General features: G+C 41.8%; 1 protein-coding gene across 1 annotated transcript in view; it reads right to left on the bottom strand.

Annotated features, from left to right (window-relative positions):
* The window catches only part of grin2ca (glutamate receptor, ionotropic, N-methyl D-aspartate 2Ca), a 70,263-nt gene that overhangs the window by 14,508 nt on the left and 29,998 nt on the right, over positions 1 to 25,757 (bottom strand). The window contains exons 3-5 of the mRNA XM_077558935.1: positions 15,069 to 15,670; positions 8,697 to 8,811; positions 2,520 to 2,731 (exon numbers count right to left, since the gene is read on the bottom strand). Of these exons, the coding sequence (XP_077415061.1) occupies positions 2,520 to 2,731; positions 8,697 to 8,811; positions 15,069 to 15,670 (929 nt within the window). The remainder of the gene's footprint in view (positions 1 to 2,519; positions 2,732 to 8,696; positions 8,812 to 15,068; positions 15,671 to 25,757) is intronic.

Here is a 25,757-nt window from a genome sequence, read left to right as displayed (position 1 = left end):
CACAGATATAAGGTGCTGGGAAATGAAGTTGTCCTCGAAAAAAATGTGCTTGAAACCACACTTTTTTCCCCGGATTGTTTGTATGAGCCCCACGTCCTCGGAAACGACTCTTCAAACATGGACGCTTGGGCGGTTGCCCAAAAATTGCAGGTGCCCTCCCGCTTCCCGCCAGTCCTCCCTGAAAGCCATTTCAGCCTCCGCCGGTCAGGCTTTCTCCTTTTCAAACTCAAACATGCAGCTCGCTCCACTGACTCGTATCCACCGCCGGCTTGTCTGACACGATGTTGGCATTTTAAACCAGCGACCCCTCCCCGTAACCGTCAAGGAACGGGATCACATTAACGATAACAACCCTAACGTTAATGAAGGGTCGATCCGGGGATGCGCCATGCTCGGGCCGACGGGCCTCGCACCTCTACGTGAGCGATATGACGCCAACGGCAGGGGACGAGGCGCTTCATCTCGCAGCTAATGGCACGTTCACGTATGATAAGAAATCAATTAAGACGGACATGTTAGCGCACCGGAACACTTGCAGTGATTCTGAGTGGTGGTCTCATTGGGACATTAATTAGCTGAGTGTGAAAAGGCTGTTGATCAGATTCCCTACTGGGGATTTTGTCATCCGTTTGAGGATGTTTATCAGCATGTACCCACATTTCACAAATTGTTCATTCATCATTAAGGAACGTATTCCCCGTGGTTCTGCTTCTTTGAGCGGGGGTATCAGTAGTTTGGTCTCCGGATAAACAAAAGGAGTGCGTCAGGAAGAGCATCAGGCATAAGAACAAAACCTCTTTTTTTGGGTCAGGTTTCCATTTGATTATTTTATAGTCGTGGCCAAAAGGGTTTTTCTGTCATTATAAAAAGATGTTTTACATATATGCAAAAAACTGTCAACCCTAACAGGAAGATGGGAGCGCACTGGACGATGTTCAGATGTTATAGGCGATCTTGAACAGATGGGATTTCAGACGACTTTTAAATGAGGTCAGACTGTCAGGGTTGTGGATGTCAAGGGCCAGGGAAGTTACGGGGGCTTGGGGTGGCAGTGGTAAAGGCTCTGTGCCCCTCACTGTGATACTTTGTCTTGGTAATGGGGGTGAGAAGGTTGACGTCTACAGAATGGAGGCGGCGACTGGAGGAGATACCTCAGGTAAGATAGTGTCAGGTTATTCAGAGCTTTGTAGGTGACGAAGAGGATCTTGGAGTTCAGTGGAACCAGACCTTTTTTCTACCAGGGACCAGTTTATGGTAGTACAGATTTTTCGCAGACAGGCAACCGTTTGTTGTTATCGATGGGGGAGTTTTGTGGGGGTCAGCCCTAGGGGTGCTTACATACATCCCTGATTGGGACGTACAGTATATACTCTGTGGTTGGGGACCACTGTTGTAGTTGATATGTTGCTGTAAGCGAGCCAGAGAAGGTGACCAAGGTTAGCGGAGATGTGTTCTGTGGAGCAGGAATGGATAAGCAACTGTACAGCTGAGATTTTAGTGTAAAGGAGTTTTTGGAAGTCAGTGGAAGAGAGGCCATGGGTCTTATTTTTGTAGACAGGCACACATGCGCTCAGCGTAAAAACCTGCGCATCGTCATTTTGGTGCTGGGGCTAAGTCTAGTCTACTGTGTTTGGGACCTTGTTGCATCTGGCTGGGTGTTTCGGGAGACCGAGCTGCCGCGGTCCCGGCACATCTGGAAATCTGCTAACGGAGTAAAAACGGGCGCATTGTCGTTTTGGTGCCGGGGCAAGTCTAGTTTAGCATGTTTGTGAATTACACGCGCTACGCCTCCCTGGGCGTTCCGGCGCACTGAGCTGCCACAGCCACTGGTGCAGTTTTATTTAGGTGACATAAAGTGGACATGATTCGGTAAAACCAGGTCTAACTCGTCATCATATTAAATTATTTAATTCCAAAATATGACAACAGCGTCCGAATCATTGCAGAAATCAATTATTTGAGCAAATTATTATCATTACTATCTTTTTGTTCTTCTAGTAGCACCCCGATGACTACATGTAAAAGCAGTGGGGGGATGTCAGGATGCGGGTGCAAGGCGGTCTCCAATTGCCCACATCGCATGTGCAGCCGACAATATCATTTTGCAGTTTTAGCTGTTGATGAGCCACACGTGAAGGCCTTTTTTCTGTTGAAAAATGTAACTACTGATTATAGTTGTCTATGCACGTAACATGGGTTCATGATTGTTTACATGCTAGATGATTGGCGTTGAGACTTTTATGATCATCTCAACTTTAAGTACATTGCTATTCCCTGTCGACTCTATTCATAACTGCAAATCCTTGTTGTGGGTGAAGGGCGGGGTTATCAATAACTTGCTGATTTTCACTATTCACAATAGAGTTCAGTCCCTACCCTCCACAAAAGTGGGGCTTCACTGTAGTCTACTAAATAAAACCTACTCTCTTGTACTTTTCGTCTTTGTTTACATTGGGCTGCCTAGACAAAAACAGTAGCTTTGGCGTTTAGTTTGACGTGTCGCATGCCGGTCCACTCACGCCTCCGTCTTGTTGGACTGTCGTCGACACGGCACCGTGTTGCTGACGCAGGTTCCGGTCAGGGGGTCCACGGCCTCCACAATGACGAAGGGGCGCTCCTCCAGCGTTGCCACCGTCAAGTGCCTGTAGTCGGACACGGGCTCCAGGTAAGAGCCGTAGCGTGGCCATACCGGGTACCTCATCTGGAGGATGCTCATCTCGTAAGTTCCCACCTGAAACAGTAACATCCTGGTTGAAACCCTCATTTCAAACCAGATTTCCGACTGGAAGCCCCAATTTGAAACCTTAGATTTGGTCTTGAAATTCTAATGTCAAACCCTAATCCTAAAGAAATTATATAATTTTAAACAAATATATAACTTGAAACGATTTTCAAAAACCTTAATGTGAAACTCTAACCTTAGATTTAAAAACTACTTTCAAAGCCTCATGCTGCTTTGAAACCCAAATAGGAAATGAAAGCCTAATTAGAAACATCCTAACCCTTGTTTGTAACCCTCATTTAAAAACCTCACTGTCTTTAAACCCTAACGCTGGCTATAAACCCTACTTTAAAACTCCAACCCTGGGTCTAAACACTAGTGCAGTGTAAAAGTAATGCCTCTTTGGAGAAGGCCACATCCAAACAGTTAACGGCGTAATAAATCTGTTTTACGCCACGCCTTTTAAAGCACAAATAAAGTGGCGACACATGTGAGCAATGAGGCCTTTTCGCCCGCAGTGCGTGAGATGAAACTGCTGAGGATGCGCCTGCATAACATTCTTTTATCACAATCTCCCATCTTAATGCAGCCGTCCCCAATTTTCCCCCTCTCGCTGCCGCCGCCGTTATCGCTCATCCTTGCAAGGTTTGTGCGTTAGTGGACACTTGAGAGGAAATTGATTTTTGGGTCAGGCCGGACGGAGATGCTGCAATTTTATGCACCACACAACAACCAGTTAGCTAATTCTAATTGCTCGTGGTGGTGGAATTGAGCTGAATATACGTAATTAAGGTGCAGGATTTAATCCTTCAGCGCCGCTAGAGCAGGGGAGAATTTTTTTTCCAAGGGCCCCCTCATAAACCAAATACCAGCTAACAATAACTATTATGTGTACCCTTGAATGCTATAGGACTTAAAAAGTGGCTCATTTTGGGGGGGACGGTGAATGGATGGATGTCATGATGAATTCATATTTTTTGTTATGACTGGGTTTCAGGGTGGGTCGTTGTTATGTATTGTTATAATCCTGTATTTGTTTCCTTGTGATTATAATAACGTTGCAGTTACTATGCAATTTCCCTTCTGTAATCACTTAATTAAAAAGGCTTTTTATCCAAATTTTTGGCCCGCCAAATTTGAAGATCACCTGTTGTGTTAATTTTTTTCTACATTTAATGTTATGAGGATGTCTTCAACATTTTATGATCCACTCCACACTCTCAACCTCCTCTTTTTCTAATCATTTAATCACTTGCATAAATTAAAATGGAAAAAAAATGACCCCAATATTTTGACATGAACAAATATTCTGAATGTCATTCGCAAACATTTAATAAATGCTTTACTTTAAAGCATGTATTTATGTTTATTGCTCAAATACAACCCGTGCTACCTTTAACGCAGCCATCTGCTGTCAAGCTAAAGGATCATCTGCGATCATTAGTGCGATTAATCAATGAGTTAAAATTTGAACTTTAACAGCACTAATATATATATATATATATATATATATATATATATATATATATATCTCGATCCATCCATTTTCTTAACCGCTTTTCCTCACAAGGGTCGCGGGGGTGCTGAAGCCTATCCCAGCTGCTTCGGGCAGTATATATATATATATATATATATATATATATATATATATATATATATATACAGTATATTTATATGTATAGTTTTGAGATGCACAGAAGCAATCCAGAACTGCCAGGCAGCGAGTAACCGAACGCCGTCACATTTAGTTTTGTGCTGAATAAGATGTCAAAGTGATGAATGTTGCTGTTTTAATTTGACCATTTAATTACTTCTTTTTTTTCTTTCGTGAGGACAGAGCGTACCAGGACGGCAACTCTCGACCAGCTCAATAAAGAGAAATCACGAGGAACCTGCGAAAAAAGGACAAGCAAACATGCAATTCTCTCCGGATGTTTGCCGGCGGTCCCGCCAATTGGCTCTGCTATTTACCTTTGCACCTCTCAATCGAGTCTCAAACAGCTGCAAAAATACACAGAGATGAGAACGAACGCGTCGCTGTGGTTTTTCCTCAGACACGGATCTCAATTGTCGATGCATCTTTGAAAGAGAAACCAGTGCGATAAGATTGAGTGACAGCAAGAGCAGAAACTCATTTGTGCTCATTCAAATGCTGATGACGTGTACCATGCCGTAGAAATTAGACGGAACCCTTTGGAGATTTTTGTCTTTGGCAGTAAGGGCTAGTCTGTGCGTGTGTGTCTGTGTGTGGTTCTTTGCTTTGGGTCTTCTTTTAGACCAGGGGTGCGCACCCTCGGTCCTCGAGGGCTGGAGTCCTGCAGGTTTAGGATGTTTTCCATCTCCAACACAGCTGATATATAATCAGCTCATCAGCAAGCTCTGCATAAGCCTAGTAATCCTGTTGATTGGAATCAGCTGCGTTGGAGTAGAGAAACATCCAAAACCTGCATGACTCTGGCCCTCGAGGACCCAGTTTGCCCACCCCTGGTCTAGACCGGTGGTTCTCAACCCCAGTCCTCGAGTACCCCTATCTAGCCTGTTTTCCATGTCACTCTTAGCCAACACAGCTGAGGATTGTTATCAGGCTTCATGCAGAGCTGGCTGATTAGCTGATCATTTGAAACACCTGTGTTGGCTGAAGGAGGAATGGAAAACAGAACTGGTCTAGACGTTCATTTTTTAGTAACAAAGCAGGAGATTCCTATGTCTTCAACAAGTTTTGCAGCTTTGCACATTTAGATAATTATATACATGGTGACCTCATCCAGGTGTTTTACAATCTGGTTTCGTCTTGTCAATATCTCCTCCTGTTTGGCTGATATTATGACACCAACAGATTTGCAGGTTTCTTTCACAACGAAAAGGAGACTTTGGCTTGTATTGCCGCTTTGTAACCCTAAACTTTGTTTGAAATGCTAACACAGACTTGAAACAATAATTAGAAACCTAAACCTGTTTTTAATTCCTACTTTGAAAGTATAACCCTGTCCTGGAAAAGTGATTTGAAAATTTGAAACCCTCCTCCTGCCTTGCAACCCTAACTTGAAACTGAAAGTTGAAACCCTAAGTTGAAATCCTAACCTTAATTTTGAACCTTAATCAATGCTTGAACACATAATTTCAAAAATAATTCAGACTTCAAACCCTCATTTGAAACCTTAGCCCCGTCTTAAAGCTCTAAAGCCGAACGTAAAACCATAACCCAAGCTTGAAACCCTAAATTGAAACTCTAACCAAGACTTGAGACCCAAGTTTGAAATCCTATCCCTGTCTTGAAACCCTAACCCAGGGCTGAAACCTATATTTGGAAACCCTAACCCATGTTTGAATTCCTAATTCCAAACTTGAAATTCTAACCTTGACTTTAAACCCTACTTTAAATTTGAAGGCTTGCTTTGTGATGATCCACGGTTTTCGGTCTCTGGTCTGCGGAAAGCTACTTGAAAGTTTGGATTGTTCTTTGAATATCCAAGGAGTGCCGTATTACTTCATGCCATCAAAGTTTAGAAACCTTGCGGGTATGAAATAAAAATAAAGTGGAAATTGTAACTATTTATCAATCATTTAAAGCCAATATTGTCTCAACCGCCGTAAGGGACATGTAAATGTCTGCCAAGGACAAAGTGTTCGAGCGAGGACTAAGGCGTAACGCTTCCCTGTTTTCCTCCTGTGGGGATTCCTCATCCTCTCCTGTGCTTTCTCGTCCATCTTCCTGACTTACTTTGACACACCCGCTGAACAATGACCACTATAACGAGGACATTCCACTGATTTAAGGTTCGTTAAAATACACTGAACTGTCCAACTCGAGGTGCTTCGGTCTATATTGTGTCAGCACCAAAGGGGTAACTCTACAACACTGTCCACCCTGGAACGTAATCACTCAAATAAGTCACGAAAAGGTGATCAGAAGGAACAATCACTAAAACAAGTTCAGAAGAAAGCGATCAGAAGGCAGAATCGACGTTGAGCTCTGAGAATAAAGAACACCCTGAGGCAAGACAGATAAGCGCAGCGGAGCCGTTGCCTCATGGAGATGAGCCAACATTTGGTGAAAGTGGCGCTACGTTGTGTCGAGAATCTGCGTGAGATCCTGCGCCGCCGTGCGCGGTTGATGGAAAGTTCATCAGTGTGTGGCGGGAAGTTGAGCTCTTCTCTCCTTGGATTGCAAAAAGATTTTTAAATGCAGCAATGCTGAAAGCAGGTGAATTTAGACGGTACTAAAACCTGCTCGTAAAATGTCGGGTAATTAATGCTGCAATTAACACGCAAATGTTGACTGTTGCTCAAACGTTAAGGAGCAGAACAAGTGGCCATAGAGCAAATAGATTAAAACACATATTAGTCATCTGCAGAAAACGTGTGAGATGAAAATAGTGTTTCGAGCAACAAATTGTATCTTTTTGTACATTACTTTCACACAACGGGGCTTTTATTGTGCTTTATTTTCATCTTCTATTTTGATCTTTTTCACCCTAATCACTGGCTTGATTCCTAATACGTCCGAATTTGAAACCCCCAACCTAAAATTGAAACCCTGACCCAGGCTTGAAACTACTGCTGACCAATTAATGGGTCGATATTAGCTCTTAAAAAATACACAAAAATCGTCTGTTTATTTGACTTTTTAAATTTTTCAACATATCAACAAACAACAACATACATAAGACCATATTTGCCAATTTAGGGTTGTGAAAAATCTGTATTATTATTTTTTTTTTCATGGCTGTATTGGCCCAAAATTTCTTTGGCTTAGGGTGTGTGGTTGTTGGAGGTGCAGACGCCGGCAATGCGGCGAATCCTTTTCGATGACCAAAGGCGTGCGTCCAACCTTGTCGGGGCGGGGCGGTGGACAGTTCACCGCCCTGAAAATGGACCTGCCGTTTGGGAACCTTACAAAATTCCCGATGGCCAGTCCGCCCCTGGTATCAGGTGTCTGGTTCTGATCGTCTCTTTTTTATTAGCCATCTTTGCCATGTATAAACCGGCGAAACGCTGCATGTTGCAGTCCTCTCCCCTCCAGCCGCAACTACTTTTCCAGTAGAATCTTGTATGCATTAGGGTAGAATCAAGACTTCTTAACTCTCTTCTTGAGTCTTGTGACTGACCGATTATCGTGCAAGCAGTGAAGGCTTGCTAAATTCAGTGGTCCCTCGCTTCACCACTTATTGCAGAATCACTTTATCAGCGATTTCTATTTGGGTTTGGGTCCATAACTCATACATTGCGGGGTTTATCTTGGGTTGTTGTTTTCAGATAGGTAACTCGCTCGGCAAAAAAAAAAAAATCATGAGATCCACTTTGAGGTAATTCACCTATCGCAGTCGAGCGTGGAACATATCACCTGTGAAAGGTGAGGGAACACTGTAATCAATTGTCTGAATTTTATTCTGTCAAATATCGGAATTGGCCTAAAAAAAAATCTGAATAGGTTGGGCCCTATTTGAAACTGTCACTCTAATTTTAACCCTGGTTTGAAACCCTTATTTGAAATACAAGTCCATATTTGTAAGCCTAATTTCAAACAATAAATTAAACACCTAATGTTCGCTGAGTTGAAAACCTGACTTGAAATGCAAAATACTGTGTGTGTGACTTGACTTGTGACTTGCTTCGCCCGAATAATGACTTGACTCGAAATGTCACAGGAAGGAAAAAATTTGTGTGTGATTTTTGCCAGAGTAACTATAGGGACTTGACATTTGAGACATACTTATTCTGTCTTGCACTTATGTGACTTCCCCCTCTACCTCTAAAAGTTAGCGAGCTTAAGTGTGTGTGCTGGATGGAGTTGACGGGAAGAATCGTGCTAGTGTGAGCCGATCCTTCATTAAGAGCTTCAGTGATGTGAGCGCCGCCTCTAACTAGCCCCAATAACGAGATCGCCGATGGATGAAATCACTGCCACTGCAGCTCAAAAAACGACAGTACAAGTCGGCTTGTTCTGAACTCTCTGGCTGTGAGCCTTCATTACCTTGTCCCACTGCCTCTCTCGGTCCAGAGAGATGATGTTCATTGCTGGGTTGACCAGGTAGCCGTTGGCATTGAAGGAGAAGTCGTTGTGCTCCCAGGTTACATTCAGCATGTGTCTGCGAAAAGACAGAAGAAAGCCCACCGGGGACGTGAAGTCATTGACCCAAAAACAAAGAAGTGATGTCAGCTGCTTCCTGTTAAGTATGCAGTCGGTGTCGCAAGTGTCATTCGCTCAGTTTAGACCAAGTGTGGGCAAAGCAAAGCTCCTTTCTTTAACCCAGCCCAGGGAGTGAATACTTGTACTGGTATCTGTAACAGTTTAAAATATGGATGTGCTGGACCAGGGTCACGTAAAAATAATTCTTCAAGTATTCGGATGCAAGGCTGTCAAACTTTTTTCCGTCTGGATTGTGAAACAATGTTGCCTGCCCTTCGTTTTCGTATGCCTCCTTTGATCGGTCGTTTACATCACTTCCACGCCCGTTAAATCAGACCCACGGTGCCGCTCTTGCACCGCCGCCATCACTCCAGCGGAGGTGATGAAAGTGCGCACGCTCCCGTGAAGAGCCCCTCCAGTCGGGTAATCTGTGATAATCCAATTGACAGGTTAACTGATTTATTATCCAGACAGGAATGCAGCGAGAAGCGTAAGGCTGGTTAATGTTTGATGTGCGAGAATGTAAGACAGTAAAGCCAATAGGAAGAGCTTTGTTCTGTATGCTCGACCTTCAATACGCAGCTGCTCAAATCTTGCCCGCTGGGTTATTTCGAGAGTGATCGGTGCAGAATCAAAGCCCGGGATAATGTTCCATCGTTTCCATCGTTTTTTTCCTTTCATGAACAGTTTGGCCTCACAAAATTGTCTCCCCTACGGAGATGACACCAGAGACATGTCCCAATAGCAACGTAACCACTGCCAGTGTCCCTGAACAACCTTGTTTTGTACAAAATATGTTTTTCTGCTGCATACGCTTAGAATTGTCAGTATCAGTGCTAGGGGTGCAACGGTTTCAGATTTTGGTGTACGATTATTGTCTGAGAAAAAAAACGCGGTTTTACATTTTTTTTTTAAACGGTTATTCTTGTAGACATAAAAAAAAAATCACACCAGCATTCTTTGAAAATGTTTATTTTTAACAACAATAAATAACTGTAAATACATTTAAAAAAAAGTTGCTGCCTTTAAAACAAATACAGCAGATTAGACCGACTCTTAAAATAGGGCCTGAGCACTATGTATAACAAGTGGACGGTATGTACCCTCTTTTTCTTTCATCTTAAAAAAATATATTTTTCTTTCATCTTTCCATTTCAACCATACTTACAGGTGAAATGTTCGTCCACAGCCTTTAACCCGGCGATTTGTGCAGTTTACCACTACACATGTAGGCATTTTGCAGCAATAATGCATATGCCGAGATACGTTTCTTGGGAGTCCCAAGATGGTGGTAAAGTGTCGGCCTATGGCCTCTCCAGCGGGCGGCCGTGGCTAGGGGGGGGATCCTCGCCCTGCCGTGGACCGGAGCCCTGGTGTTGGGGAGGGGGCCGACGGTCGGTCGGTGACGGCGGTGCGGCGAGCGGTGTGCTGGTGATTCCCGGCGGTGGCGACAGCCGAGAGGCCCGACCATCGTGCCCCGACCGCCGTGCCCTGCGGGGTCTTTGCCTTGCTCGCCGCCACCGCCACCTCATTTCAGCCTCCTCTTTCCCCACGTCCACTCAACCTGGCCCAGGCCGGTCGCCTCGGAACCCTACCCACAGCTGTTGGGTACGCAACGCTCCCTGAGCGGCGGGAAAGCTGAGCCCTATGTTGTTGTGCGCCCCCTAATTGGGCCGTGTGGAAACAGAAGAGCTATGAATTATGCCGCATGGCTCATTTTGCGCCGCACGTGAGTGGAAATAACCGGTGTTGTTGAACGGCTGCGGTTATTTAATCCTGACGTTTAAAAACCACGGTTAATTGTATAACTGGTTAATTGCTGCAATGCAGTGCAAACCTTTACCTCGACACAATATTCCGATCATTCAGGACAAACGGGAAAGTGTTTTTTTTCCACATTTCCAGAATTCCTACTTTTCCCACAAAGAAGAAAAAAATCAACTCAAAGTTGATTTAATTTGAACTAATTCACCTCATCTTCTACATTGCTGAACCGATTCACTCTAACATCAAATGTTCAACATTCCATTATACGTCACATTAACACGGAAAATCCCATTCAAAATACCGTAATGGAGAAATATAACAATTTCACCTAAAATTCACCATTTCTTAGCAAATTCGAGTTACTCTAACTAACTCAAAATTGTTCAAAATTTAAAACATTCCAAAGCGATTCCACAATGTTTAAATTATTTCCACCATTGATAAATAAAAACACACACACAAAAAAAAAACAATTAAGGAATTTTTTTTTAAATTAATGTCAAATCCAGAGAGTCAAGATTGAAATCATTCTTTCAAGAGAAAATTCCCAAATATTGGAAAACAAATTCACAAATTCACAATTTCTCAACTGCTTCATTATTCCCATGATGTAAAGTATACTAATTAGCAACACCAAGGAGCTTTCACTTTTCGCTAATTATGGTGATGTGATATGGACAAAAGCGGTAGTGTTTTGCCTGAAGGAAGAGCACAATTGCCATGAGAACCAGTGCATAATGTCAACTTTGAGCTACGGCAGTGAGTAAAAGTCAGATGTTGATCCTTCACTGTCCGGGTAGCCTCCATTTTAAAAAATAAATAAAAATCTCCTTAAACAAATTTTTTTTTTTTTTTGCAGCTTCTGCCGGACAGCAATAACTGCGTGTAGATGTTTGAATCGAATTCCGTGGAAAAGGGGTAAATGCCGTATTCCGTAAAGAAGTCAGCACATTTTTAGTTCTTCCACCCTCCTCAAATTTACTTGTGTCAGAAAAGCGATGATACAGACCCCCTCAGGCCATGACACACCACTATAAGTGCATGTTTCGTCAGAAGAGTTATGAAAATATTTAATGAAGGTTGAAAAGTTCTTTAGCATTTCTTTAAGCAGTTCTATACTAATTAAAATTATTCTAGAATCCTAGTATTCAAAGTTCTATTTTTTAAACAATTCTCCCAAATTAATTAACTGATTATTTTCTCACAATTTCTCACTGATTCAAATTAAACACTAAAAAGTTACTTTTTTTTAAGAATTGCACATTTAAAATGAGATTTTTTTTTACAAGTTTACAACTCATCTGATCATTCTTCTTTTCCCCCTTACATTCTACATTTCCGACATTTCTTATTCACGCTATAAATTCAGCATTCTTATGCAATTTCTACAGAAAGTACATTATGTGGTTAGTTACAGTTATGCTTGGAAGCTTACATACCCTTGGGGTATGTTAACTTATGAACACAACTGTAAATGTACCAAAGCTAAATGTCGCTTAGTGGCACAAAAATGCTTTGAATCGTCCCCAAAATTCACATGGACACCGCTACACATGTCAACATCAACCTCTCTAATTATCAAAACAATTGCTAGAGTATTTTGGATTTTATGGCCATTACGTTTTTGTCTCACCATACAGTGTGCTCATAAGTTTACATACCAAACTTTCAAGCACAACTGTAACATTTGATTTACTCCAAGTTCCACAGCACAACGATAATAGTAGTTTAGTTTCTTGATGATCAGTCATCTAAAATGAATACAGTTGTCATATTCTAATAATTATCTCCTTGTGACAGATGGTAGCAAACTTCTTTTTTTTAGGATTTCTAAAGACAGGCCACACCTGCCTGTCACCAGTGACTCCCCCCACATTCAATTCCCCGACCGTCTCGGAGGTATAAAGGCGTGATGAGATAGATGGCAGCGGGTGAGGACACAGTTTAGGGGACTGACAGGGGCCATAAATCTGCAGCACCGCACCAAACACGTGAGAACAAGTCCCGGATAAATAAATGAAAGTTGCGTCTTGAGATGTGAAATGCTCTTTCAGGAAGCGTGCCATGTATCCACATTCCCACCATGTCAGGCACAATCAAAACTCCAGCAATTCCCTGAATCATTTTTAATGCAGATAAAAATAATTGGTCCCCGTGATATGTTTCTAGCGTGAAGTACATATTGTTACCCCTGAAACATGACAGATGTAATATAAATTGACTGTGTGATCAAAACATTAATGCCTTGTCATTTGGTCATTGTCCAAGGTTATGCTTGTTGGCTCTGCTACAAGTGCCTGTCAACAATTCTATGTTTGGGATCACAAGAGGGGGGGCACCGTATTACCTTTTTCGTAGAACAGTTTCAGGCCCAGTAAAGTGATGCAAAACAAAAAGACAACCACCGTTTTTACTTAAATATTAAGTAAAATAAACAGATGGGCTCATGCAACACATCTTTTTGGATTTCGTACCTAAAAGTCAACCAGTTTGTTGTTCTTTTCTCCCCTCAAAAATCCAATTTCAGTTTTTAACTAAAATCAGTTATTTTATTTTTATTTTAACTGATACTTCTCCAACAATGAGTTTATTCAAAACAAGTTTTGCCCTTTGCTTTTTTTCCATCTTGGGATTGGTTTTATTTCACCTTTTGTCAGTTTTTACAGATTTTTTTTCCCTCTTCAACATTAACTTGCTTTAAATTCCACAGAAATAATAAAATTGTTGTTTTTTCTTATAGCTGGTGTGAAAATAAGTGGAGTGGACAGCCTCACCATGAATAGTGAAAACCTGCTAATTGATGAAAAAAAAAGTGAATACAATGTGTTTTCCCAAATAATTGAGGATAGATTAGATAGGGGAAAAAACATCTACAAACTGGTGATTGGCAAACCACAAATATTTTGGGGTTAACTGAATTTTCTCTTGGACAAAAATCAATGTTGTCAAAAAACACTTATGTAAACATGGTCCTAAATAAAGGAAGATTCATTATTTAACAATTTAACATAAAACAAAAAGTCGTCAAGTTGCATGGCTCGGTTGCTGTCTAGTTGTAACACCCCCTCCAGCTGTCTTTCATGTAAGATATGGTTAAACCGACGACTTTGCTACTTGGCATCGACGTTTGATGCTTTAAATTAATTAATCTTTAATCATGTATTTTTGGCATCTCATCTTCAAATCAGCCAATTTACAGCGGGCTCAATGTGCCCCTCTGCTGGCGTCTCTGGACTATAACACCCTTTGGAGCTGGTAAATGTCCGTCCAACAAGGCCTGTACACAGTCTTCATACACCAGCGTGGCTCAGCCTCAGAGAGTACGAAAATAAGGTTGATGTAGACGAGAATACTGTGTTGTTACACTTGTCACATTTTTTGGAGCCTGGCTACGATGTTGCGTTTTAAAACATGCTACGTTATGGAAAACAAGATGAGGCCGACCCGCGAATTGAAGAAAAAAAGCATCCAATAATGCCAATAGATTACATTCAGCATTTTTAATGATTTGCTTTTATTTGTCCACATGCTGGTCCGTCGAAATATGTCTTGTGAGTCGCTTTTTTGAAAAGTAGCTGCTATGGGAACTACAACTCTCGGTGTTCTCCAGTGTCCTGACAGCTGGGCAAATGAATAATGGCCTACCAAAAACAACTTAAGTAGGTTTATCTCTGAAAATGTATTAACAGCATGTGCGGGCAAATATCATTCCAGACGAGAATGTCACGTTTTCCTGGTGGAGTCAATCAATTCATTCAGTCCCCCCTTGACCCTTTCCCGCTCGGAATCCCATAAACCAATTGGATATCACTCTCGCTGTGTGCAGAGCGACTCAATCCAAACATGCATATGAATGAGTCCATCCCTGAGAGCATTCCTGAATAGGGCCTCCTTCTCCAATACATGAACGACTTGCCACATAAATAAACATCCCGCCACAATTTCATTGCCAATTTATGATTTGGTGTTTGCACCCATTCACAGATAGTCCCTGGCTTGACTGCAGTTTAACAGTTTGTATGCAGCTGCACTCCGCGGCAGTAAAAAGAACAAACTAGAGTGTCTCCGACTGATTCCCTAAAGAGATCTTTATTGTCGTTGCCGTTGATTTTATCAAGGCTTTTGTCGGCGAGTTAAGGGCGATAGTGGCATTTGAATTACTGTCAGGCAGTTGGGAGAGACGAAGCTGCGCTGTCTGTGGGGAAGAGAACAGATGTCTTTGGGGGAACCTGAACGAACATGCCAGCAATTGTTGGCTATTTCAGGCCAAGGAAACATCTTTACAAAAAACTGTTAGATTAAGACTGAGGGCAAAATGGTGGCAATCCATACAATAAACTGCTCTGGAATTATGGAATAGTTCAGAGGAGCGGTTTTTGTGCCGTGATTATCTCATCAAGTGCCATCACGTCCATGCCACCATTCAGGACTAAAAAATCTGATGCTTACCTGAAGAGCGTGTCGTTGGTCGGCACGGTCTTGACGGGATTGTGGCAGTCGTTGTGTCCCTCCGGTAAGAAGCCCCTTTGCTTGCGATAGCTCTGCACGCCCTTCACCACGATGGCCACGCCGTCCCGCACCCTCTTCCTCAGGCTCATCCTCCAGCGGTCGGTGATGATGCTGATGAGCCCCACGGGGAAGCTGTCGGGCGGCGGCATGTCAGGGTTTCCCACCGCCAGGCTGGGGATAATCCAGATGTAGCCTGGGCCAACCAGTCCGGCCTCGACGGCCATGGTGAAGAGGTACTGGGCCTCCTCGTGGGAGCAGTAAACCAGGAGCACCTGGGCGTCGATCTGCTGCAGCAGCCGACGCGCCCGTATGTCATTGGTGGTGTCGGCGGACATGTCGAAAGTCAGCACGTCTTGGAGCTCCCAGATGAAGTAGCTGGTGTCAATGTAGGCCTTGACGTAATCCACGTAGGCCTCGTAGCCCGGGTACAGGCTGGTGATGACCACGAAACTGTCCCAGTTGTACTCCTCCATCACTTTGAACATGCCGTTGATCTGTTGCTCGATAGACGAGCCCAGCTGCAAGAAGTTGGATCCCTCGCCCTGCAGGGAAGAAAATCACGTCTGGATCAGAGGTGGCAAAAGTACTCACACTTAGGCGCTTTCTGGTATGTGCGATATGTGTGGCCACACACGGCGGCATTTCTGTTTTCTATTGACATCATGACATGAATTATTGGTCTTTGAATGAGGAATTAGACAAATGGCTTTGCAAAAAAAAAGAACACTGAAGAACTCTGTATTATTTGGTGAGGAGGTAAAGTTAGCTTGTTGTGGGTAAACTATAGTAATAGGGGTGAAACAAAAAACAATTTGAATCAGAAAATCGGTTTTGATTTGACAAACGGACTCAAAGAGTTACATTTTAAAATCCCTGCGTCCGCCCCAGTGTGTAGTCCTTAGCTCTATCTAGTGGTCAAAGAACAGCATTTAGAAGCACGCACACTATGGTGGCTCAGAGAGAGCATATTTCGCAATCCTACCACCAATTCTTATTTTGCGTGAGCAAACGAGCATCTCGATGAGCAACGGAAACTTGGCAGCCGTTGTAAAGCCCGGTGAGCAACTGCCGAAAGACCGAGCGAGCTGGAATTAGCCAGTGCAGCTAACAAGAATGGTTAGCGGGAGGAGCTAATAAAAAAAGTAAGTAAACTAGTAAATGAGTAAAAGCTTGCAAGAGCAAAGCAGAAAGTGATAGCGACAGGCCTGAATCACGGGAGTTAGTGTCGACCACCTGCAGGCCCCAGCTGTGGAAGGTAAGCGGCGGTCGACCCATTGGGTCCGACACGCGAGGCAAGCACCACCCGGGCTAACTGCATTTGCAAAGTTGTCCTTTGGGCTTCCGAATCAGGAAGATGGCGGCGGAATATGGCAGCTCTAGTAAGGTGAGAGAGACTACAGCCATGTAATATAATTAGTGATTAGTAGACCTACAATTGTATTTAAAAAAATATGATGCCGTACAACACATTTTTTTTCATACTACTGACATAAACAGTCAGTTTTTAAAATGAATGAATTATTAGTTCCCCACTAGATGCCACTAGGGATCACTGACTGTCCCTTTAAATCGAATCGCGCCCCATGTATCGAGATACGTATCGAATCATCTTTTATGGCATTTTATATGTACACCATAAATCATTTAAAACATTTTCAAATTGTTACACCCTTGAATCGTATTGTATCTCATGTATCGAGAATCATATTGAATCGTCTTTCGTCATTGATACATACTCAAACATAGAAAAACACTCAAGTAAAGTACTGACACCTGAAATATCAACTTATGAAGTATTTGTATTTTGTACTTTGTGAAATCCCAGCACCGGCCAAGATGAAATATTCATTCAGTAGTTAATGCAGTTGCTGTTCATTAACAAGCCAAATAAACACTCAATTTCTGTTCTGTAATGTCCAGCGAAAACCTCTCCGTCATCTTGTAAGTGACTCTTGGCCGTCCAGACGTGCCTAAATGTTTCTGCGGCTCCAGACCCATTCGTCACTGAAAGCACGTGTCTCACTTTTGCCAGGCGAACACTAGGCACTGTCCATACATTTACAAATGTTACAATCTGTGTGGCAGGCCTCAGTTTTGGGACCTTGGGGGAGGGAGGACTATTATGTTGTAGTTTCACTGCGAATTAATATGACCAAAAACATTCAGCAAATCTCAAATGTTTTTTTTACTGAGTATCAGATCCTACACAGAGTGGGATCTGTTGTAACTTTCAAAGTTGGGAGCAAGTCAGATATGTAAGTGTCAGGTTTTAACCTTCAGGCAAGTCTCAAGTTACTGTATGGGCGGAAAGATCAAGCAACTCGAGTACCTACTAAATTTCGAGTTAAGTCATACAATCTAGCTCAATCACAACATATAGTATATTTTCACATTACAGTAGTTACTTTGTACTCAGTATCTATACTTGCATCATTTATCTGTAATAACTAGGGATACGGAACAGGATACGCATTCGTCCTGAAATGCTAAAGTATGGTATGGCATGCAAACATACGACAAATCCACCTGAGTCTATGGTGGTATCCGTACTCCAAACTAGGTGTTGATAATGCACCTAAAACTGTTTGCCAGCCGCCATTAAACAGCAAAACACAACATGAAAAGTTGTCATCATGGCGAGTTCAGATGACAAACAGGAGCTTCAAGACACACTATTCAGTCATATCAGCTGTATTGGAAAATGTTGGCTTCCCAGTGGAGTACGACATTGATAGTGTGCGAGTGTCCTTGGAAACATGTCAAACATGCTAATGCATATTATATATATTTTGCTGATCACACTGAATAAAAATGCAATCACGTAGCAGGTACAGAACAGCTCACCCGGAAGGGAGGGGCTACCAGCGCAGTTATGGACCGTTATCTCAGGGGCGAGAGCAAGAAGTCGACTGCCTATCCACTCTCAACTTCTTGCTCTTATGAGAGACGGAGGGACGATCCAGTGCCAAATATAGTTTTACTCGACCATCGTTTTTGTAATTCCCATTTGTTGTGTTAAATAGTGAAAAAGGCAAGTTCAGTGTATTGGAATTTCATTTGGGTATGCTGTAAGATCACCTACAAACATCATAGGAGGAGGAATTCCATTCTGGATACTTTCTTTCCTTACGAGGCCATAGGGCCAATCACCGGAGCCAGGATACATTTTGCCCACTCCTTAAAACTGGTCAGAGCAACAATCCCATTTTAAAGCAGCGGTTGAAGAACAAATTGTCTGCCAACACGGCAACAGAGTACATTTCAGTCAATTCCAACTCTACTGCCTGGTTGAAGGATAATAAGTCAGTTTATTCTAATTTAGCCATGTTGGAATGATGTTAACTGGCTGTACCTGCCACCTCAGTTCCCAGCGAAAAGGATTTTCTCAACATCTGATCTCAAGAAATCGGCGCTGACTGTTAACAATGTAGACAAACAAATTTTTGGAACAAAAACGTGAAAAAACAAATATAAATTGAGAATTACTGTATGCATTTGGTGTTTTGTCATACTTTTTCTTGTTGTACCAAACTCATACTGAACCACGGCACTAAAGCCAAGGTATGCACAGAACACTGATTTCTGTGAACTGTTACACCCGCGAAAAACACATTCAGCATCACATTTTTTACAAGTGGTAACCAGTTTTTATATTGACTATTATTGAATTATTGAATATCTTCTCAATGAAATGCATCACCAACATGAAGTGTAATTATTCTTTGACCAGCTAATTGTCAAATTACAATGGCTTACCTACAGTATGCTTTATAGTGGTGGATGAAGTTAGATAATTATGTCTCATTGAAGGCATCAAAATTATGACGACAACGATGACAACTAACGACCACATGTGGAGTTATGTACTTAAAAATAATAAAATAAATACATGAATAAATAGCCACCCTTTTCTCTGATTGCACATTCTTGGCATTCTCTCGATGAGTTTCAAAAGGTATACTCACCTGAAAGGGTTTTCCAACAGTCTTTAAGGAGTTCCCAGAGTATGCAAAAAATTAACCAGAGCAAAGGGTGGCTATTTTGAAGAATCTATAATATAAAACATGCTTTCAGTTATTTCAACTTTATTTTTGTTACTCGACATCAGTTCATATCATACATAGTTTTGATGCCTTCAGTGAGAATCTACAAAGTAACCAGTCATGAGAATAAAGCAAATGCATAAAGTAATCATTGAATCCAATGTAATTCTCTTGGCTGCTTCCTCCTTGATACTTGCTCACTGAGTTGGCCTCTGCACTCTGCTTCATAGCATACAGTACTGGTGGCTTGCCAATTTTGCGCACATAACACAACAAAAAATTTCTTACAAAATTGGCACACTAACATCAAATTGCAGATTTGAAAATGATGTCTAGTTGAGTCTTTCAGCCAAGCACGATCGATCTGAATCCTAAGATTGGAGGCATAAGCTTCCAGTCCCGAAACTCTGGTAATTTCTACAAACAAATCCGCAACTGCTTTAAGATGGCGGCACACACCGGCTTCTGTCCTAAATGAAGTTGACAGGTCTAATTAATTTTCTACGAAGCTGAACAGCAAGACCCTGCATCAGTTGAAGAAGTCTTCACAGTGTCTGCTAAAATATACATTGTATTTTTTATTTTTTTTTACTGTTTGGATATAATTAGACAGCCTTTGTGACCTGAAGGCATGTCACTGGCCATGTTTACACGGAGCCATGTAATTCAGATTAGAATGAATCCGAACGGCCAAACGGAATAAAAATGCTCCATATAAACAACTCAAATCGGAATAAAAAGGCTGAATCTGAATAGAATTTCAATTGCATTAACAGGGGTGGGTTATCCTTTTTGCCAATCCGAACGAGCGTCATGTAAACAGTTTAACCGGAATGGCAAGGTTGCGTCCCGTATGCGCATGCTCTGTCTTGACATAAATGCATCATGACGTCATTGTTTCCTTTCCACCCATTAAAATGGCGGCGTCTTGACAAGAGCTCTCATTAGCAATCTGTTGCTTCAATAAAAGTGTTAAAACGATCACAACTACTTTGCTAAATGACAAATGAACTCATCTTCATAAATCACATGCTCAATATGCCCGTGTCACGGCTGCCGCAGGCTTGATCTGATGTCAGCAGCAAATTGGAATGGATCACGTCACATATAAAACAGGTGACCAGTCTCCATGTAAACATGACCATTGTGAGCTATGGCTTGATGAGACAACACTTATTGCCATATCGGGCATAGGAATAACCAGATCTATACCGCTAAATAGCCAGTCATCTGGTTTTAATATGATGCTGACCACAAAATATCCAAAAATCACTTTTGGGCCTTCATCCTGATCTTCTTCATTGCCTTCCTGAGCGCAATATACCCTTTCAAACTGCCCTGGACCCTTGCGGACTACTCGTCCAACAACCTACCACTGTTAAATCACTCGTTAATAACCCGATCTTAATCCAATTACAGCTAGTATCACCCTTAAACAGCATGTAAATAAACTACAAACTATAAAGCCCATTAGTGTGACTTACAGTCTAACCACTGAAGCAGTGGATGTTGGTTTTTGTTCCTGAGAATTGAGCTTTTGGATCTTGTTTTCAAAAAGAGCAAGGAAAAAAATTTTTTTTCAATCAGTGAAAATCTATCTTTTGAAAGATATCTACATACATATGGCCTAAATAGGTCCGTTGTCATAAGGCAGAGATCAGGGTGTTTGATTTACAATTTTACTGATTGTGGAATGATGCTATTTTACTCTGAGTCATGGCTAGACTCCAAGCACATTTTCTCCTCTTTAGTGTCAGACTTTCCTAGTCTCTCTTGAACGGTTGTGTTATAAAACCTGTCGGATGATCTTGACCTTCTCTTCTCTGGGGGGATAAAAGCACTCTAGCGAGTGGGGGTCCTCACAACTGGGGCGAGAGTGGGGTCAAGTACCCCGAGACTGCGAGCGGGTCTGTGATCTTGTTGCGCTTGGCTCCTCGGTGTCCTTGAGAGGCCGCCCCGGTGATGTATGAGCATCTTACGAGTCCCGACGTCACAGCTAAATCCACCCGCTTTCTTCACTCTGCTTGGTCCTGGGGAAAAAACTATTATCTCTTTCTCAGTCCCTTTCAACCACCACCTGAGAGAAATGCAAAGATCAATGTCTTCCAAGTATATATTGTACAGTGGTACCTTGACTTGCAAGTTGGATTCGATTCACGACCAAGCTCTCAACTCATATATCAAATTCATTTTGCAAATAGGAATGCCATAAATCCATTTCAGCCCCCTCAAAAACTATTTTTTGTTGTTCTTGATTAAGAGAAATCAAAGACAATGTAAAGAAATAAACTTTTATAAAGTGTAATTAGATGCAAATGTTGGATTTGTGTGTGTGCTGCTAGTTAGTCTGTGTGAGCGTCTATGTGTCTATAAATTGTGGCTTATAGTAACTTCTTGCAAATGTTCTCACTTTGTATTTAGATGTTTAGCTGTTCAATAACAGGCTGAAAGTACATTCTGTACATTCACTCATAACTCACAGTTTGCCTTGTAACACAAGGAGATACAAATAAATAAATACAATTATAAAAGTTGAAAAAGAAAAATTGACTAAGCGGCGGCTTATAACTCAAAAACTTGTTGGGGCACATGTAGAGATGAGGATGAAAAAAAAACCCAGTTCTTTTGTAGTACTGGTTCCCAGTAGTTTGATACCTATGAATCAGTTGTTAGCTACCTTGATGAGTCTGCTGATGGATTCATCGCAGAAAAAAAAACAAAAAAACAAAACTGAATTTTGATTGGGGCTCTGCCACTGGTGAAGCTGATTAAAGCAACTCCTCTCAGCCATGATGGGTTCTACATCACAGCGGGAATGATGGAAGAGTGAGGAGAAGAAAAAAATCCAAATCCAGAACCTGCAACATCTGACGCTCTCTGGAATTTCTCTGGAAGTCGCAGTTTCTAAAATGTTGGTTTCTGTAATTGTGCAGAAAATATTTCACAAAACCAGGTTAAATGTTCTTTTTTGTATTTTTTTTTTATTTAACAACTGTTAGTTTTACATCTGAATTAGTTTTGGATGAAGATGAATGCTAAAGGAGCACTGTAATTATTCCCAAATGTTAGTAGCCAAAGTGTCATGCATTGGAAAATTCAAAAATCCAATGAGAATAAATGTTTTACGTTGCATATTAAACAAGACCTGATATCATGGCAGGAATGATGAACGTTAGAAGCTCCACTTTGACTGTTCTCAGTCTCAGTGTTTAAAGTTGTTGTGTCAGCTATATTTAAACCCCCAAATATTTTATTTCCTTCAGACCAAAAAGAGTGTGACGGAACACTCTTCAGAAGTCAATGTACCACTGTATTAGATTGCTCATTTATGTTCTAAAAGTTACAGCAAATTGGAAAATGGGAACTTTATCTTGGCTTTTCATTCATCTTTGCTTAATTAAAACTGCCATATTTATATCTTCCAAGCGTGCCAGTACAGTAAATTAATTTCAGTTATCAGTGAAATGAGTGTAAGCGAAGTGCCACCAGAGGCTGGCTAGTGTACATCCGTGCGTAGCAGCGAAAGTGCACAATGCACTTTATTACCCTGACGGGTCGGAACGTGACTCTTTGTCAGAGCCAAGCTTCTCACACAGTCAGTCAGACTCCGTTAACACAAAGTTGACTGATAGCACGGTACACGACAGCCCTGGGGCATCGCCACAGGCCACCCAATGTGCTTTGAATTTTAGCAGGGTTCTGTCATTAGCCCCTTTTTACGCTGCTCTTTTCAACTCGATTTGATTCAATTCAACTTTGTCATTATACGTGACAGAGCAACAAAATATAGACTGCATCTAACAAGAAATTTATAAACAGTATGAATGCCTGAAGCCGCACCAGCTGCAAGAACGTGCACTGTGGCCACCTCACAGACAAGTAAATAAACGCTCCTACTGTTGCATCACTGATGCAGCAATTACGCAGTGTGAAAAGGGCAACTGATTACCCTTTTTAGGAGGCAGATACACAGAGTCTCAAATATACTAATGAACTACAGGTCCACAAGAGGTGGTCGGACGTCTGTTGAATTCAAGTGGTATCCACATCTATTTCTGTGACACTGTTATACTGTAATCAAACCAATCAGGATTCTCCTCGTAGTACGCATGGAATGTGCTAGATTATGAGCATAATTCCATAGTCCAGTACAGCGAGATGCACTTCCACAGAGCTCACAGTAATAGTCCACAATCCTAAAGAAGATTAAAGCCATTGAGTGGAGAGCTTAGCTTCTCCACGCTCAGATTACATTTACAGTGGCAAAAATGTTCACGAGAACTCTTTTCATCCCATGGACAAACTCAACTTGTGCCCCACAGGAGACTCCTTCAGCGCCCACCTCCTGACATTTAGTCTGAAGACTCCCTCGCATACGAAGAATCTCTGCCGCTCACTAGATTAGCGGCCGTCGGACCTGATGAGGGTTAGACAAGAGCGGTGAAGCGGCGATTATCTGCAAACAGCTGTTTGCGGGACAACCAAACAGAGCTCTTATAAGTCTTAACAGGGGCCATATGGAGTCACTACCTGCACTGAAACACTTTAATTTGGCTGAAGGTGACTGGAATGACTCAGGTTGCTCTATTAATAGACTCGGGAATGCGTCCAAAAAAGCTAAAGGAAAGCGGAGATTGATATCAGTTGGCTTGGAGAGGCTTAAAAGCACAATGAAGAAAAAAAATGGAACAGAGCAATGACTAAATGGAGACATGGCGACATGACTGCAGTGCCGCCATCTCCGCCTGGATTTCTTTGAAGAATGACTTTCGGCTGCCGCGCTTTTACCGCGACATATGGACCGACTCCGGCGTCCTGCTTGGCCCACGTCACCGAGATCCCGCCCGGCAACCAGAAGCAGACACACGATTCCCTGATCGCCTGCCATGGCTGGAGCTAACACAGATTACCAAACTGCAGACGCGCTCTGAATTGGACCACAATGAGTCTCTGTGACAAGAATATACATAGTATAACGTATTATAATCAACCCTTCGAGTGAGCACTTTTTTGGACATACACACGTCTTGTGTGTGCCTAATAATGTCGTTTACACTGGTGCAGAATGGACGTTTTGCAAGATTGAAAAAAGATGTACAAAAAACTTGGATCCACATCAAATGATCATTTTTTTCTGCCACGCTGTGCAATCTTATTTTAGAATCACTGAAGAATCAGAATGGAACAAAAACATAGCCTATGTGCTGCAAGTAATAATATTGAAAAGTGTGACAGTAAATAAATGATACTGGCGGCCTCTTTTTCAGGCTATTGTGCGGGACACTTCTGCCACGCTTCTATTTGGTAGAACAAATATAGAGCAAAGAATCCATGCGAAATGACTTCAATTTAGTGTAGAGCTCAAATTGGCTCAAATTGGCGTGTGCCAAGATTGGTGCCCAAGCTTTTCCAGATAATCATCCTGACATTTGGGGAAGATTTTTTTTTTGAAAATTTTGAAATTCATTCCTGTGCCCATGTCTCACCAATTGTCATTAGAGCAATGTTGCAAAATTGCCCACCTGGGAAGCAGTTTTTCTGTCTCGGACTGCAGCTCAGCACCAGTTTGAGAAACTTTATGGCTGGCACACTGCTTCAACGAACAGTACAATTTACACTATCTATGGAAAGTTTCTCAAAACATGATCTGTTCCTGCCAAACGACATAACGTAAGGCCTGTCTCTACCACTGCCGAGAAAACACCAAGCTCCTAAGGCAGGCATTTGTGCAAAGCCAGGGAAAGTCTATCCGCAAGGCTGCAATGGGACTCAGCATCAACAAAATCTTGTATCATCAAATACTCTGGAGTGTAAAATGTGAAAAGAGGTGTGTCTTGAGGTTATTGTGTGAATCTATAGCTTGTACATAATATCGTAAACAATGAACAATTGCAAAAAGGATTATCAGTGCTTACAGTATTAGTATTGTGCCAGAGCAGAAAAATCCTGATATGAGTCATTTGTTTTGAGAGGAAATGGAGAGAAAAAAGAAGGAAATAATTTTTTATTGGGGGGGGGAATACATGGCTGTGCGGATTCACCTGGCTGAGATATTTCAGTGAAACAAATTTAATGAACTGCAAATTCAACTGTGGATACCCCCAGCATGTGCGTAGCCTAAACTAGCCTAAACATTAACTTAACATTTTTAGTATTTCAGATGCATAAATTGTCAAACCTTGCGTAGTAATATTTGAATTTAAAATGTAGTTGCTGCTTTTTGCTTATTGTCAAAGCATTTTTTCAGTAATACAGTGAAAATGAGAAGAACTGTGAGCATTTACTTTGCAAGTCAATTTAATTGTGTGCGTTCCTAAATTTTCTGCATGCATCTTTAAAATATAAAGGGGAAGTCAACCTTAATAATTTCTTGACAATAAAATGTTATATGTGACCTCACTGGTCTAAGCATGACATTGTGATTAATATTACATTTGTGGAATATGAGTATATCCAGCAAAATCCAGTTGTTTTTTATTCATCTCAGGGGGCGGCCATTTTACCACTTGCTGTTGACTGAAGATGATATACCAGTTGCTCAGGGCTCAGGCAACGACCAATCACAGCTCACCCGTTTTCTGAAGCT

Source organism: Vanacampus margaritifer, chromosome 2 (genome assembly GCF_051991255.1).
Source record: "Vanacampus margaritifer isolate UIUO_Vmar chromosome 2, RoL_Vmar_1.0, whole genome shotgun sequence".
Taxonomy (NCBI): domain Eukaryota; kingdom Metazoa; phylum Chordata; class Actinopteri; order Syngnathiformes; family Syngnathidae; genus Vanacampus; species Vanacampus margaritifer.
Note: the sequence above shows the minus strand (reverse complement) of the source record. Positions and strands in the feature narration are given on the sequence as shown.